The sequence below is a fragment of the Hippoglossus hippoglossus genome, chromosome 10 (assembly GCF_009819705.1).
Source record: "Hippoglossus hippoglossus isolate fHipHip1 chromosome 10, fHipHip1.pri, whole genome shotgun sequence".
Taxonomy (NCBI): domain Eukaryota; kingdom Metazoa; phylum Chordata; class Actinopteri; order Pleuronectiformes; family Pleuronectidae; genus Hippoglossus; species Hippoglossus hippoglossus.
In genome coordinates, this window is record NC_047160.1 from 26,403,329 (window position 1) to 26,419,645 (window position 16,317).

At 47.5% G+C, this 16,317-nt stretch overlaps 1 protein-coding gene across 5 annotated transcripts in view; it reads left to right on the plus strand.

The window, feature by feature from the left end:
• Positions 1 to 2,969: 2,969 nt before the first annotated feature.
• Positions 2,970 to 16,317, plus strand: part of LOC117768925 (protocadherin-1-like) — a 158,392-nt gene continuing 145,044 nt past the window's right edge. For 2 of the 5 annotated variants that reach the window (XM_034597420.1, XM_034597419.1), the window contains exons 1-2: positions 2,972 to 3,728; positions 15,399 to 16,230. In XM_034597420.1, coding sequence (XP_034453311.1) covers positions 15,421 to 16,230 — 810 coding nt within the window. In that variant the 5' untranslated portion in view covers positions 2,972 to 3,728; positions 15,399 to 15,420. Of the gene's footprint in view, positions 3,729 to 8,114; positions 8,134 to 10,063; positions 10,124 to 15,398; positions 16,231 to 16,317 lie in introns of those variants that run through there. The other 3 variants (XM_034597416.1, XM_034597418.1, XM_034597417.1) reach the window with 3 other exon arrangements.

The window sequence follows — 16,317 nt, forward strand, 5'->3', positions numbered from 1 at the left end:
GACTGCAAATCAATGTTTCTCAAATATGGTTTGGTTTTAATTATTGTTTTGATGATAAAAAAAAACTGGGCTGGAGCAGAAGTCAGAGCTGAACCTCGACCTTCAGGAGTTCTGTGACGCCTCCTCACCGGAGGGATGTCTTCAGTTGGTCCGTGCGTCCCGTCCTTGTCGAGGACACCTCAGGGGAATTTTCTAAGATTTGGTACAAACACTCCGTTTGATTAAAGGATGAACTGAATAGATTTTTGCTGATCACAGGACAATGTCCAATTTCACTGTGACCTCACGAAGAACATTTCTCACATTTTTTTCCTTCGTGCCGGTGTTGTCTTGAGAACGGCTCCAGAGAACGTGGCACAAATGTTCACTCGAGGCCCGATGCAGCTCCGCCCCCAACCTGGACGCTCTCTCCCAGAGAATCACCTGCTGCGTCGTTCATATGTGACGAACTCCAGAGAATCGTGCGACATTCTCCGGAGCCTGAAAATGGCTTAAAACTCTCGGATTAACTGATTAGATTTGATGGTCAAAGGTCAAAGGTCAAAGGTCAAGGTCCGTCCGTCTCAAACACGTGTGACTCAGACAAACTGTGAAAAGCAAAACGTCTGAAAACAGCTTTAATGATTTGCTGATCACAACACGTGAAGAAAGCAGAGACTCTTTATTTAAATACTTTTACTCCCGGTACTTCAGTTACACATCTTCATGTTACTACTTTTGTGCTTTAGCTCATTTCTCCTCTGCACTTCCACTGAGGTTAATGAGCTGTGTTCGTCTCCCACCTCAGAATCTGCTGCAACTCGTCACATTATCTCTGCAACTCTCTGGGAAATAAAGAATTTGTCATGAAAAAGCCGTTAAAGCGGAAAGTCTTCACCGGGTTTTGTGAGATTTGAAAGTGACAGCTCGACCAAAATGACCTTAAATAATCTCGTTTCCCCTTTTTCTTGAAGTCACAAGTAATTTTTTCTACATCTCAACCTTTATGAAAAATCTAATAAATTATAATTTAAATATTCATAAACATCAGCGATTTCTAGAACTCTATGAGAGGCAGTTTTTCTTTTTTTTTGCAGTGTAAAAAATCCCAACAAAACCAAAAGGTGAAATGACTCAACTCAACCTCAATATAATGTTCAATGTAAATAAACATATATCGTTATAATTTCTCTAATAGGTTCATTTTATTCTTCCTGGAGAGAAACTTCGATCTCAGCACCGTGATTTACATCAACTTCTATTATTGTTCCAAACAAAGATGTATTTGTTCGTGTTCTCTCCTTTTTTAGGCCTTTACCGACTCACCTATGAAAACGACTGAATAAACTACGAAAGAAACTATTTTCAAACTCAGCGTTTTACGACTTCATTAAAGACAGATTCTCTCTTTTCGCAGCGACACCGTTCTTCCTCTTCTTCCTCTTCTTCCTCTTCTTCCTCTTCTTCCTCCGGTTTTCTGTAGACTTGTTATTGGACGGTGTTGGAGGATTAACCCACTGAGCAGCTGCACAGAACCTGCAGCAGCCATATGCAGAAACATAATCCACATGTGTCGTGTCATATCAGAGCTCAGTAAGCAGCTTTGCATCACAGCCTCTTCTTATATAACAGCAATAAACATGCGCATCTTCTCCCACCATCAATTCTCCATTTTGTTTTATTTCCCCCTGCTGTCTCTGCACCCCCCCACCCACACACACTTACACACACGCACACCTCCTCCACCCCCTCCCCTGCTCGTGCTCGAGAGATCTGGCTCGCTCACGTGCCCGGTGTCGCCTGTAGGTGGCGCTCAGAGCGCGAGGGAGAGAGAGGAGGAGAGCAGCTCGGAGCCGCGCTGGACGGAGGGGGGGGGGGGGGGGGAGAGAGAGAGAGAGAGAGAGAGAGAGAGAGAGTGAGAGGGTAAGAGACACATGTAATGGAAGAGGAGGGGAGAGTGAGAGCGAGAGAGAGAGAGGGAGGTAGAGAGAGAGAGAGAGAGAGAGGAGGTAGAGAGAGAGAGGTTGCAGAGAGAGAGAGAGAGAGGGAGGTAGAGAGAGAGAGAGAGGAGGTAGAGAGAGAGAGAGGGAGGTAGAGAGGGAGGTAGAGAGAGAGAGAGGGAGGTAGAGAGAGAGAGAGGTTGCAGAGAGAGAGAGAGAGAGAGAGAGAGAGAGAGAGAGAGAGAGAGAGAAAGAGAGAGGGAGGTAGAGAGAGAGAGAGGTTGCAGAGAGAGAGAGAGAGAGAGAGAGAGAGAGAAAGAGAGAGGGAGAGAGAGGTTGCAGAGAGAGAGAGAGAGAGAGGGAGGAGGTAGAGAGAGAGAGAGAGAGAGGTTGCAGAGAGAGCGAGAGAGAGAGGGAGGAGGTAGAGAGAGAGAGAGAGAGGGAGGTAGAGAGAGAGAGAGGCTAAGAGACACATGTAATGGGAGAGAGGGAGAGAGAGTGACAGACACAGGCAATGGAAGAGGAGGGGAGAGAGAGGTTCCACAGAGAGAGAGGGGGGGGTGTAGAGAGAGAGAGGGGGGGGGGGGGGGGGGGGGGTTGCAGAGAGCAGCGTCCAAACATTTATTTCTTATAAATATGGATGAAGATGAAGATGAGGATGAAGATGAGGAGACTCGAACTCTTTTCACTCCGACTCTTTTTAAAGCATCTATTTTATTTCCTTGTATGTTTGCGTGAGGCTCGAACCCGCTGCGTGAAAAGCTGCGACACCGCAAAACAAAAACCCTGTGATGAACATGTTACTGAGGGAAAAGTCAGAATGTTGCGTGATGACACGCGTCAGTGAGAAAGTCACGCACATGAATAAATGACAGGAATGTTGGGGAACCCACTGAGAGTTAGTTGTTGGGGTGGATGCTCGCTCCTCCCCCCCCCCCCCCCCCTCCCTGCCTGTGTAGTGTATAGAGAGGAGTGTATATGGTGGGGGGGTGTGTGAGGGGGGAGGAGGGTGAGGGAGGGAGAGAGAGAGAGAGAGAGAGAGAGAGAGAGAGAGAGAGAGAGAGAGGAGCGCGGGCGCAGTGCTGTGGACTCACTCCTCTCTCCCATCACGCACGGTGCGGCCGCGCAGGACCGGCAGGCGGACAGAGTTTGTGGCGGCAGAGCGGCGACCGCGCGTCGGCTTGGACACTAACCGGACCCCCGCTGGAGCCGGTGACTCCCGGACCTACCGGACACTTTTTTTAAACGATTACTCTTTTTCCTCCATCTCTCTTTTCCCTCCTCCCTCTCTTTTTCTTCTCGTCACTCCCCCGCCCCGGTGCTCCGTCCGTCCGCCGCCACATCCAGCACCAGCGCCTCCCCGAGCGTCAGTGCCAAGCGGCGGAGGATGCTGCGGCTGTCGGTGCACGGTGCCCGGTGGTGACGCTCCCTCCACGGAGTACCAGAGAGCGGGTGACAGCTGTCCCTCCCCCCACACGGGTCTTCCCCCGGCCGGGCTCCAGCTCCAGCCCCGCGGAGAGAGGAAGGACCGGCGGGTCGACGCGCAGCGCAGCGGCGGTCGTGACAGTAAAAGTGGACAGAGATTGTGAGAGGAATCGGATAATTACCCCCCCGCCCGTCCCGCTGGATTGTTTGATTTGTTTCCAGGTCTTTTTCCCCGGTTCGGTGGATTGTTAATTCCGGGTGTTTCCCCCCCCCCCCCCCCGGAGGTCTGGAACGGCTCCGTCTGGGCACCGAGGAGGAGCGGAGCCTGTAGCCGGGGCTGGAGCGCTCAGAGCCGGGGAACCGCGCGGCTCACACCCGGTCCAGGTAGGAAGTTCCCTCCACAGCACCAGCCCACACTGAATCTCACCCTGACCCGTTTTCACATGCGGAGACTCGGGTGCGAGCTCCGGACGCGCCCGCGCGGATCCTCCTGTCAGCGCGGCGCTGCGGGGGGCGCTTTACGCACGAGAGCAGAATCTGTAAATCCACTTTAAATCTCTTACATTTCTCACGTACGACGACTTGTTATTTAACAAACACGCAGACTCGATGCAGGGTGGACGCGTGAAGACGTCACGAGCCGCCGAGCTGCTGCTTTTTAAAAACACTTGTTGGTTAAATAAACCAATTTAAAGCGATTGATTGTTCATATGCAGCTTCTAATCTCCTCTGATGGGGATTCTACCCATATTCCACTACAGGGGCATTGATCCCTATCGATCCCCTGCACATTACACCCCCCCCCCCAACATTACCTCCATGTCTGCAGTGGTAAAAACCAGCTTCCTGTGGGTCACTTCTCTGACTGGGAGTGCGTGCTGGGGAGGGGGAGTCCAGTGGGATGTGCGGTTCCTCTGGTGCGCCATCACAGCGGGGTTTCATTACGGCTCCATCTGAGGCAGTGGGAGTTCTGCAGGGACTCAGAGTCCACGGAGCAGACTGTAAAATGGCAGTAATAATAATAATAATAATAAAAGAGAGAGAAGCTCGTCGTGATAATCAGACGTTTTGTCTTCGCACTGTGATATTGGAGCTAATCCTCCTTCAGGGACTCCTGCGGCTGCTTCGAGCAACAATACACCACCTTCATGTGAGGCTGCTGGGGAGGCAGGGTCCTCCCAGTGTCTGTGTGGGCACCTGAGGCCTCTGGGGCACCTGTAGATTCACTACACCCCCCCCACACCCTCTCTCCATGTTTGCAGTGTGGTGTTTCTCTCGCTGTGTTTGTTGTTAACAGGAGATTGTAAATCCTAAATAAAGGCGGTGGAGTTAGGGATGAGGAGAGGCAGGTGGAGATGACGAACACCCACCACAGCTCCGAGCAGTGTGTCACCGGAGGGGAATCCAGTCCGTCCGGTCCCTCCAGTCCTCCACCGCCTCCCTGCTTCCTCCTCCCTGGGCTGTGGCGGAGGGAGAGAAAGAGGGTGGGCGTCCGACCTGCTCTACATGATAGAGAGTGAGAGAGCGATGGAGGGAGGGTGGGGGAGTCGGGTATTTACATGCAAACTGCGTCCGCCTCTCCCTGACAGTGAGCAGGGGCTGTGTGGTAGTAAACGCCGCTGCCGTGGTCGCACGCTATCAGACGAGCCGTGCGAACGCTAATGGGAACGTGGGCCTGTTTCTGTTCCCACACTTGACCTTTGACCCCCGTTCCCTGTCACCTCGTTCTCCTCGTTCCTTGAGAAACACTCCAACGACTCTGGTGTCGCATGAGAAATCTCCCACTCCGCGTTGGAGGCTGAGCCGGTGTTTCTCCGGAGCTGTGGGAGCGTCCACTGTGGTTTCTGGACGTCTTTTGGTAAAAAGAATCTGTCGTGTTGTTTCTCGTGGGTTTAAGCTGCAGTTAAACCTCTTTGCTCCACGTTATTGTCAGAGAAATGTTCTGCAAACACACGAAAAGCTCATTAAAGCCCCCGGGGTTCAGATTGTGGTTTCAGGTCAAACTGGAGGTTCCTCTCCCCCCCGCTCGCTGCTCTGGTTTCTACCCCTGTAAACATAGATCCATGTTTGAGGTGGAGATACTCTCTCTGAGGTTTGCGGCCGGTTTTGGGCGGCAGGCGCGGTGTCACCCGAGCTGCTGCCGCCGCGGTGTCCAGGGGCGAGGTCTGAGGTTTGATACCCAGCTCTGGGATTCCTCTCTGCCTCCTCTCATTTGGTGGCGCATCCATCCAAATTTTGACCAGATGAAAGCGACGGCAATCGACACGGTCGTCCTGAGGCAGGTGGGAGAGGGGGGGGGGGGGGGGGGGGAGGTCGAACAGTGTCCGTTCTGCACATTTTCGCGTAGAAATCGTGGATCTGAGCGAGCCGTGTCGTTAATGCCTGTCATTAAAACGGGAGCTGGGAGGGTGGAAATGGGTTTGGTGTGTGAAATGGAAGCGCCCGCACACACTCACATTTCTGCTCCGTGGAGAAAGAAGTGTCCACGCTTCCGATTTATGAGTTTTCACGGCTTTTCTTCCTCCTGCCCTCAGGTGTGACGCCGGCAAAGAACTGACAGTGACACACAGAAGCAACGTTTCCAGCACATTCTAATAAAATACAGACCACAGTCGACCGGGGAACTGGGTTCTTCTTCTCTTTGTGGAAAACCAGCCGTTAGTCATGGAACGGTCACGTCTTCGGAATCTCAGGACATTTCACAAACACATTTCTTTCTTTTAAAAAAAAAAACTTTCATTTGTGGAGTGACACGTCAATGACCTGAATTTTAATCAGCAAAATTTTTTTTAACATTTTTAGACGTCTGAGGAGGTGAAAACATCCAAATTCTGACTTTAACGGCAAAAGATTAGAAAAGCGTTTGATTCGTGTCAGGGTGAAGAGTTCGGAGGGGACGGCTCCATTTGGCTTCGTTTTCCTCCTCGTTTAGAGTCGAGGGTCAGCTGTCGCCCCCCCCACCACCTTCCCAGAATCCCACACTGCTCACATCAGTGTCACTCGGTGGATTATATCAGGCCACGAGCCTTCGATGTTGGGAACAAAATCTTGACCTGCTGAGGACGCCAGGAGAACAGGTTTAAATAAATCCCGCTCTAGATTCTTTAATCCAAAGCGAAAAGCAGAGAATCTGATGCCAGAGGTTGTTTTTGTGCCGGAACAAACCCGTTGTGACAGCTGTTATTCACGATGTCATCCACCTGACGCTGCTGTCATTGTTTCGGCAGCTCTGATTAAAAACATGAAACCCGGTGGTGATGGTGGCGATGGCGGCGGCAGTAGAATCCCCCTCCTGAGGGAATCAGGAACGTCACGTTTCATGTGCCAGTCGGAGCAGCGCCGCCGTCGGACAGATGGACGCTCGTCGTCCTTTCCGCCTGTAAATGGATCCGAAAGCACTTTTATTGAGCCTGAGCTTTTATTGCCGTATTGATTTATCTCTCTTTCTTTTTGTGTGTCGGTAGAAATTGTGGTTAAAATCAGTTTGGCGGTTTTGGAACTCGCTGCCTGCTCATTTCACACCCCTGCACGGGAACAGAAACTCAGCAGCCGATGCACGAACAGCTGCGAGATGGAAGCGGCCGCATGCGATGAGCTTCCACAGCCACGAGGCTGCAGCTCCTCATTAATTCTATTTCTGAGCAATTTGACGCTTTTTGTTTTTGGTTAATCGTCAAGAAAATAGTGGAAATACTCAAAGATGTTAAAATTCAGTGTGATAAAAATGACAGAAAAGAGCCGGAGATCCTCAAATATCACGATCGCCATGTTTTTAAATGAGTAAAATTAATTATTTTTCCAAATAGATTCTTTTTTGACGTTGGTGAAACGGTGAACGAAACCTGATTCTTAGTGTGATGACTTTAATCTGATTATTCTTAATTCTTTGTTACTAATCAACCGAACAGTGTCGAGATCAAATGTCGTCATTTTTTCGATTAACGGTCCCAAACTTAAATATTGTAAATTTGCTTTTGTCATTTAAATCAGCAAATTTACAAACTTTTACCATTTTACCTTCAAATCTTTCCCGAAAACATTTTATTCATGTATCAAAGTAGTTGATAAGTTGAACTAATCGATTTATTGACCAGTTGTCGCTGCTCCGTTCTTTAAAGTTTATATTCAGATTAATTAAATGAATTCAACTTAATTGTTTAAATCAAGCTTTTATATGTTATACAACACGTTTTAATTTTCAAATGTGAAATAAAAAATCCTGATAACAAATTGAGAGGATTCAGTTTAAAACGATTATTGATGATTTTACTTATAATTATTATATATCGGCCTCAGAAATCCAGTTGTAATCTGTCGGAGAAATAAAACGAGTTTAAATCTATAAACTGAACCAAACATAGAAACTTGAATCTACTCGATCGTGTTTTCCTTCATATTAATCTAAACAATCGAGCGTTTGGTTTTTATTTGCGTGTTTTTTCCGTCGCACTCGGGGAAACGGCAGCAGAGTGTTTTTGTTCTCGTGCCGTCGTCGGACATGTGGAATAAATATGTTGCAGTGGATTTAAAGCGTTTTGATGAAGCCTGATCTTTGCTTCATACCAGCCTGCTGTTCATCTGCCATCCACTCCCATAATCCCCCTTTTGCTGCTGCTGGAGGATCAGCTGCGAGTGCATGTGTGTGTGTGTGGATCAGCGGTTCCACTGCACATCCTGTCACTAAAAGGTCACACGTTTGATCCCTGAACCAGATTTCCTGCCTCGGTACCTCTGGGCAGCACTAAGGAGACAATGGCATCGAAACCCGGTCGTGAAACCATAAAAACCAGTGAGTCAACGTTATTTAATCCGACGTTTCGAGTCTGACAGTGGAGTGGCCGCTCCAGTGTCACGTTTCACGGTGACAGAGACAGTGACACACACATCTACACAAGGCGTGGACACACTAACAATGTGACCTGTGTGCAGAGGCTCAGGTGTGTTCAGGGAGATTCACTGTTTTAAACTCACAGACTGTAAATAAAGACGGACGACACGTCTCCACTTCCTCCCGCTATCCACAAAAGGTAGAAACATTTATTCAACATCTACTTGGATTTTGTAGTTTGGTCCATGTCCCGCCTGCTAACATGGAGGTTTACGGCCTATACTGCGGACAGCCACCAGGGGGAAATGGAGATTCTTTGGCTTCCATCTTTATTTACAGTCTGTGGTTTGAACTCGAGCTAAAACATTTATCTGGAAGGAGATTTTTTATTGTTTTAAAACTTAACCAAACGTGACGAGCGGCAGGTTCAAACGCCGCCCGCATTCGTACGATTATCCTACTCTGATCTCTGGCATCAGTTGAGACAAGACATGAGACATGTGGACGACAAAACAAATGCAAACACACACACACACAAACACACACACACACACACACAAACACACAGGTGGTGTCAGGAGGCCAAAAGGCTCTGGCAACAGTTGGCTGCTGCATCTGAATAGGGAGGATGTGGGTATTTGTGTACATGTGTGTTTGTGTGTGTTAATCTGGATCAAACAATGGTAGTGAATAGAGTAATCCCCTTTGTGCTGCGAGGGGACCACACACACACACACACACACACACACACACACACACACACACAGTGGACTGTCCAGAGAGCTCACCTCATAAACATCCTCCTCATCTGAGATCTGAAAACATCAAAGCATCTTTTGATTTTTCTCTGTGTGTGTGTGTGTGTGTGTGTGGTGATATTTAATTCAAGCAGTGTGTAGTTTTATGTGTGAGCACGGAGCCCTTGACATTCAGGTTATTGTAGTTTATGCTGTGTGTTGTCTGCTGAACACACACACTCAGGTGTGAAAACACACACACCTGTGAGACTCGACACAAACACACAGGAAGTGGTCTGTGATGTGGAAACGGCCGCAGGCGTCGTGGTGCCAGATTTCTCAGAAACGTTGTCAGACGTTAATGTTGGAAATTGGTCTGATGATGTTTCCTGTGTAATTACTGAGGAAATTACTGGAATTAAAACGTGACACTAAGTGATTGTTCCACCTTTTATGTAACACACGTGGTTTTATTTGGTTTCGGTCACAGACGACGTTTCACTGTCACCGGATTTCGTGAGGAAACTGTCATTTGCTAATTAGATCAAATGAACAGCAGCAGACTGAGACCAGTAAGAAGAAGTTTCCAGTCCGTCGCCTGTCAGAAACCTCATCGACACGGCCACTCGCTCACTGGGAAGCTTCCAGACATTTTACCAGGAGGCTGCAGGAGACGTTTCCTCGGACGTTTGTGTTTTCACGTCCTCAGAAACGAGGTCTGGTCGGCCGACGTGTGTCCTCACAGTCTGTTGTCTCGTAGCGGAGACGGTGTCGGACCGACTCGTCTCTGGACTCTTGCACTTTAGGTTAAAACATGAAAACACGCGTTGCAGCTGCCAAACAACCCGTCGGCCTGAAGGAGACAAAGTCTGAAACGGTCAGAACTGTTGGATTGAAACCTTGAATTCTTGTCGAGTTCAGGTGAACACGTTTGAAACCAGTTCATCCTTCACCAGTAAATGTCCAGAGTTTGTTTAGATTCGACCTAAAGGACGTGTGGCTGTGCTGGGGGGGCGGGACCGTGGGGAAGCAGCCAATGAGGCTCTTTGTTATGGAGACGAGGGCTATTTGATTGAGGAAGGGGGGGGGGCAGACAGGCTGTACTTTATTGGCTGGTGTTTTCTTGTTTTAGTTACTGGTGCAGCTCAGTGTGGAGAAGTTCAGCTGCTCCTGCCATCTTTAAACTTTAATCTGCCCAGTGGATCGATCTGAAGGTCAGTGGTTCAGCGCCGGGGTTTCTAGAGGAGTTTCGTACAGTGAGTTTCGTTTCTTCTTGTTTCGATGTATTTACACCAGAGACGTGAAATTCATCAGCGTCTGTAATCAGATTTTCTAACAGCCTCCGAAGATGTGATTTGATTCACAGGATTATTTTTGCATCAATATTCTGAGTCTTGATTTGTAGCTTATTTAATTAAGTGGATCTGGTTGTTTTGTCTATTTAACACTATTCAGTTTATATTAATAACCCAAAATTAAATTACACGTGGCAGAAGATTTTATTTATGTCACAAGCAGTTGTGAAAATAAGCTGTTTTATTAATATGTGGTATGATTTACAGTTTACAGCAGTGTGGTTGTGTAGCTGTACAAACATCAGTGTTTGGATCAGAACTCAGATTTGTTCGAGCTGCTCGTGTCAGTATTGATTTATTAATGGTTTATTAACAGTCTTAATAATCAATTGATGTTTTCAAGTCAAGATGCTGGTTCCGTCTCCATCTCTGGTTCCAAATGTGAATATTCGCTGGTTTTATTAGTTTTGAATAACCATTGATAACATTCCTCTGTTAGTCATTAAAATAAGACACTTGAACGCATCACTTCGGGCTCTGGTGAAAAGACGGAGGAAGTTTGATCCATTTTCAGACATTTGATCAAACGATCGCTTGAGAAATGAGTCGACCGATCAGATAAATCAATAACTTTAATCTAAATAAGCCACAGTCAGTTTAACATGAAGTCGATCGTGTTGTTTCACCCGGTTTGTTTCTCATCTAATTTCCCGATGATTTATTTGATCTGAAGTGTTTTTTTTCGACAAAAATATCAAATTAAATTCAGATGGAATTGGAAACAAACGAGGAGCTGGTGTCAGCAGATGTTTTATTCAGCAGGAGCTCGGTGTGTCTGTGACTGTGCCTCCTGTAATGTGACCTAATGCAATGTACAGTGGTGGAGCGTCGGCACATTAACATGCAAACACACACTCTCTGAATGTCAACACCGAACACACACTGGGAGGTAACGGGACCGTTCGGCTGCTTTGTGATGGATCGCTGTCTGCACACGCCCTCTCTCTCTCCCTCTGTCCTCCATTGTGAGGCTGTGTCTCTCGCCCGCTCCAGCTGCCGACTCAACGACTCAGGCCGCCGCTGCTCGGCATCACAAAGAGGAACGTTACTGTCCTTAAACCCCCCCCCCCCCCCCCCCAAGCCCCCCAAGCCCATTCCTGTGTCTTTGTAATGTAACACACAAACACACACAGAGGCTGGCCGTGCACACATACATGCACGTGCACACTCACACAGGGTGGTTGGTGGGTTGGTGAGAAAGTTTCAGACTGTGGGAAAAAGGACGAGCTGGACGATCTCTGGCCCACCCGGCACCGTCCCCGAGGAGACAACACACACTCACACAGACTCACACAGACACACACACACACAGCAATCAGTACATGTGAACACACACATATCAACATGTGTTCATCAACAAACAGGAACTCGCTGCACTTTGATTTTTCTCTCTCTCTCTCTCTCTTGACGTTTGACCCTGAGATTTATTTAGACCCCGAAACTCTCACGACCCAGAATGCTTTTCTTTTCATAAAGACGCGAGTCCACATGTTTCAGTTATTCACAGACACTGAAACCAGCGGTGGTTGCTTTGTGTACTTCCCGTCTCGCACCTCGTTTCTGAGCAGTCAACAGTCAAAACCTAAATCTGACTTTTTCACCAGTTCTTACTAATTAAACACATAGAACGTGTCGATCCAACATATTTTTAAATATGGAAACACAAACAACATATTTCTTAACTCTCGCCACTGTGCGTTAGCGACGTGTTTTTCGCAGCACGTAACGAAATGTCATGACGTCAGCGTGATGCGGTGGAAGACGGAGGCCTCGACTTTCGGCTGCAGAAAGAGCGAAGCTTCTCAATATTACGTTTTTTTATTTGAGATCGATTTGAACAGGATCACGTAAACAACAGTCTCCCATGATGAGTGGTTTCAGAGGGTTAAAATACCTCCTGTCACTTTTCCCATCACGTCTTTCCTGATTTATATTCACCTGCAGGAGAAGCACGAGGTCACAGTTCAACCAACTCTCCACGTAAACGCACAGGAAATGGACATTTATCAGGAACCGCGTCACTGGTGACCTGGAAAATCAGTCAAATATCATTTATTTTAGAGTTCATAGTCACATCAGGGCCGTTTCCATGGTAACATACCTTATAATCAGTATATTTATGGTCTGTAGTAAACGGTTAAATGGTTGCAAGTAGATATCCTTCCTTTTTTATTGTCTCCCATAAAGACTGTTGTCATAAACCTGTTAGTACATGTTTATAACGTGGTAATAAGCTCTGTGGACAATTTAAAGTAAAGTTTTTTATTACGATCACAAAACAAAATATCTGTTTACACCAAAGAAAATGTGACAAAGTCCAATTTAAAATGTAAATTTGGTGTCAAAGCAGCTTCGTCACAACACAGACGACAGTTTAAAAACACGAAACCTGTAACGAATTAAACAAATCAAACAAATCAAAACACTTTTCACACGACTCGTCCGACGCTGGTGCCGCTTCGCTCAGTTTGTCGCAGACTGGACGTCGGCCAGCGTCGTCTCAGCTCCGTTTCCATGGAGACGTGTGAAATGGGTTCAGGGGTCAGAGGTCGGCGGTTCGAGGGTATTTGGCAGCTCCGGAGAAAAATGTGAGAAAAGAAACACACACACTTAAACACACACTGGGGTATTCACATGCACATTCACACTTGCAAACACAGTTAAACCCCCCCACCACACACACACTCATTCACACTCATTCACAGTCATACAGGGGTAATTAGGTGTGTGTTTGTGTGTGTGTGTCACAGCAGGGGGCAGAGCAGTCAACACTTGTGTCGAACAAACGCACAAAAGCAACATTTGCTGCTTTTAACCTCAGTTGTTTTCAGCTTTTATTCGTTTTCTATCATTTTAAACTGAATCGGTTTGTTTTTGTTTGGTTGTTTGGACGAAGTTCGGATCCGTGGAAACTTTAGATTCTTTGACGTAAAGTCGAATTGACCAAAGAATCCAAAATACAAGCACAGTTTAATTAGTTTAAATCGACTAATTAATCAGACACCATTTCCTTAACCAAATAAATGTTTTAGCCGTTTTAAATTGGATATACATTTTTAATAAGAGATAAATTGCAGTTGTGAACATTTGTTGGTCAAACAAGTTGAGAAGTTTCCAGTTTCTGTGACGAGTGTTTTAAAGTTGATCAAGTTCAGGCGTCGGTTCGACTCTTTGCTTCTTCCTCACTCTCCTTGTTGAAGGAAGGGATGTGAGCTGATGTCCCCTCGACGCTCCGATCTGTGTTTCTGTGTAAAGACGAGTAGACGAGATGTTGTGATGCGTGAAAGGTCGTTGACATTAAATTAACTTTATTAACACAACTTCACTTTGTGAACGGCTCAGATTGTTGATTCGTTTCATGTCGTTGAGTGAACGTGCACAAGGCTCCACGTTCGTGTTTCGGATAATAGGCTCAGAAAATACAAGACTTTGCTCCCACACACACACACACACACACACACACACACACACACACACACACACACACACACACACTCACAGTAAACTCAGTGTTGCAGCAGTCAGAGGATGAGGAGGAGGAGAGCATCAAGACTCCCTGCTCAGCATGCTGATCCATGTTGTGTGTCTGTCTGTGTGTGTGTGTGTGTTCCTCCTCAAATCAAGGACGCGAGGAGAGAGAGAGAGAGAGAGAGAGAGAGAGAGAGAAAGCGCTCTCCAGATTAACCTCGGCGACCTGCAGCGCGGCGTAGGGAGGGAAGTGAGAGAAGTGAGATAGAGGTGAGGAGGAAGAAAGAGTGAGTGTGTGGAGGCTCAGACGAAGCATCACGAACACCAGACGTCAGGTGAAGAGTCGGTTTGTCAGTGAAATCTCTGAGCATCGATCGCAGGGTCCGATCGGATCAGCGGAGAGAAAGGTTTTCTTCAGGGAGACAAGGAAAGTCTGAAAAACGCTCAATAGATTCGGGGCCTTGAATGGACGAGAAAGAGGAAACATAACAAGTTCAAACATTAAAAAGAGGCAGAAAATACACAGAAAACAACGTGTTAATATTAACGTGGTTAAAGATTTACGTCCTAAATGATGTTGAAGCGGATCAGAAATCTGTATTTTTATTTTTCTCCCTTAGCAACATTTAAACAGTCTTAGATTTGAGTTCATCTTAGTTGCAAAGAGCCTCATGAGTTAATAAACACTGAATTTACAGGACATTTTAAAAAGTAAAGTCGTGTTGGTTCAGAATCTGTCGAGCGCTGAATTTCTTTAACGTCAGATTTCAAAGTCTTTTCGAACTCAAATAGTTTTTTTTGCTTTTCACTTTGACGTTAAAATCCTTCATTCGTTATCCTCTGAAGTATTTGTTTCTAATATTTTATAAATTTCAGACAATAGTCGTCTGTCAGTTCCACTTCGGGTCAGTTTGTCGAGTCACAGCAGCAAAGGGGGAAGTAGAAATAAAAACATCAGGAACAGTAAATATGCAAAGATACAAGGAAACAGGAAATGTAGAAAGTAGATCTATATACAAAGTAATCTGAATATTTACAGTATTGCAAAGTTGAATGAAGTTAAACCTGAGTGAGTTTCTCGGCGCTGCCACTGACGCACAAACACAAACCTTATGGGTGTTCGACAACGATCGAGACCTTAAATGTTGTTTCTGTGACGGAAACTTCAGCAGCCAAACAGTCTTTAGCCTGATGAGTCAGTCGTGACCTGATTCACTCCAGAATAATCTGTTGGGCCTCGACTGAGCCTCGTGCTCCGTGTGCACGTTTGTGTTTCAGTGCTTAAACGTGGTTTTACTGCGTTGAGCATCTGCATAGATAGAACGGCCTCAAACGTCTGGACGTGGACACACAGTGAATTATACATCATGTGGACGTCTCTGGACTTTGGAATGTAATTGGCACCTAAATGCAAAAGTAGAGGAAGTGATGTCGAACATATCTGAGATGCATATCCCAAAATTTGTAAATCAAATTAGAACCTCGAGCTTTTGGTTGATTTCATCAGTCGCCTGAACGACACAGTCAGAAAAGTTTGGGATCCTCCCGTCGTCTGTTAGCGAACTCAGAAGCTGTCGTTGTGTTTCTTCATTAGTTCGATTGTTCACGTGCCACCGACGCTGAAAGGCTCAAACGTTCATCTGTTTTCTCCGTCTGTCTCTTTCAGAGCGGTGCTGTCGTGCGGAGACATGGCGGCGCTGAGGTGGGAGGTTCCTATGTTCCTGGCGGTTGTCCTGCTGGTTTCCTGTAACGCTGCACCCACCGACATCCTTTATCGAGTTCCTGAGGAGCAGCCGCCCAACACGCTGATCGGCAGCTTGGCGGCAGACCGGGGCCTCCCCGACACCGGCCACCTCTACAAGCTGGAAGTCGGCACGCCGTATCTGCGGGTGGACGGCAAGACCGGCGACATCTACACCACGGAGATCCCCATCGACCGCGAGACGCTGAGCGACTGCCGCAACCTGTTTGATGGCGACAAATGTTTCCTGGAGTTCGAGGTGTCGATCACTGACATGGTGAAGGGCCTCGGCATGGGGCCACGGCTAATCGAAGGCCGCATCGAGGTGCTGGACATCAACGACAACACGCCGCAGTTCTCCTCGCCCATCCTTTCCCTCTCCATCCCCGAGAACACGCACATCGGCGCCCTCTTCTCCATCCCCATGGCCACCGACAGGGACTCTGGCACCAACGGCGTGGCCGAGTACGCGCTGACCACCGGGCCTGACGCCGACCAGCTCTTCACCCTGCAGGTCGCCGTGGACTCGGACGAGAAGCTGCCGCAGCTGGTCGTCATGGGCAACCTGGACCGCGAGAGGAAGGACTCGTACGACCTGAACATCAGGGTGGTGGACGGCGGGAAGCCGGCGAGGGCGAGCAGCGCTCTGCTGCGGGTCACCGTCACCGACCAGAACGACAACGCTCCCAAGTTCGAGAGGAGTCACTACGAGGCCGAACTCCCGGAGAACAGCCTGCTGGGTCACTCTGTGCTGCAGGTCCGTGCACAACTCACACACCCGTCTCTACTTAGGTTTCTACTCTCGGTGCATGTGACCTGCAACAGTCGATTCACTGATTAGTTA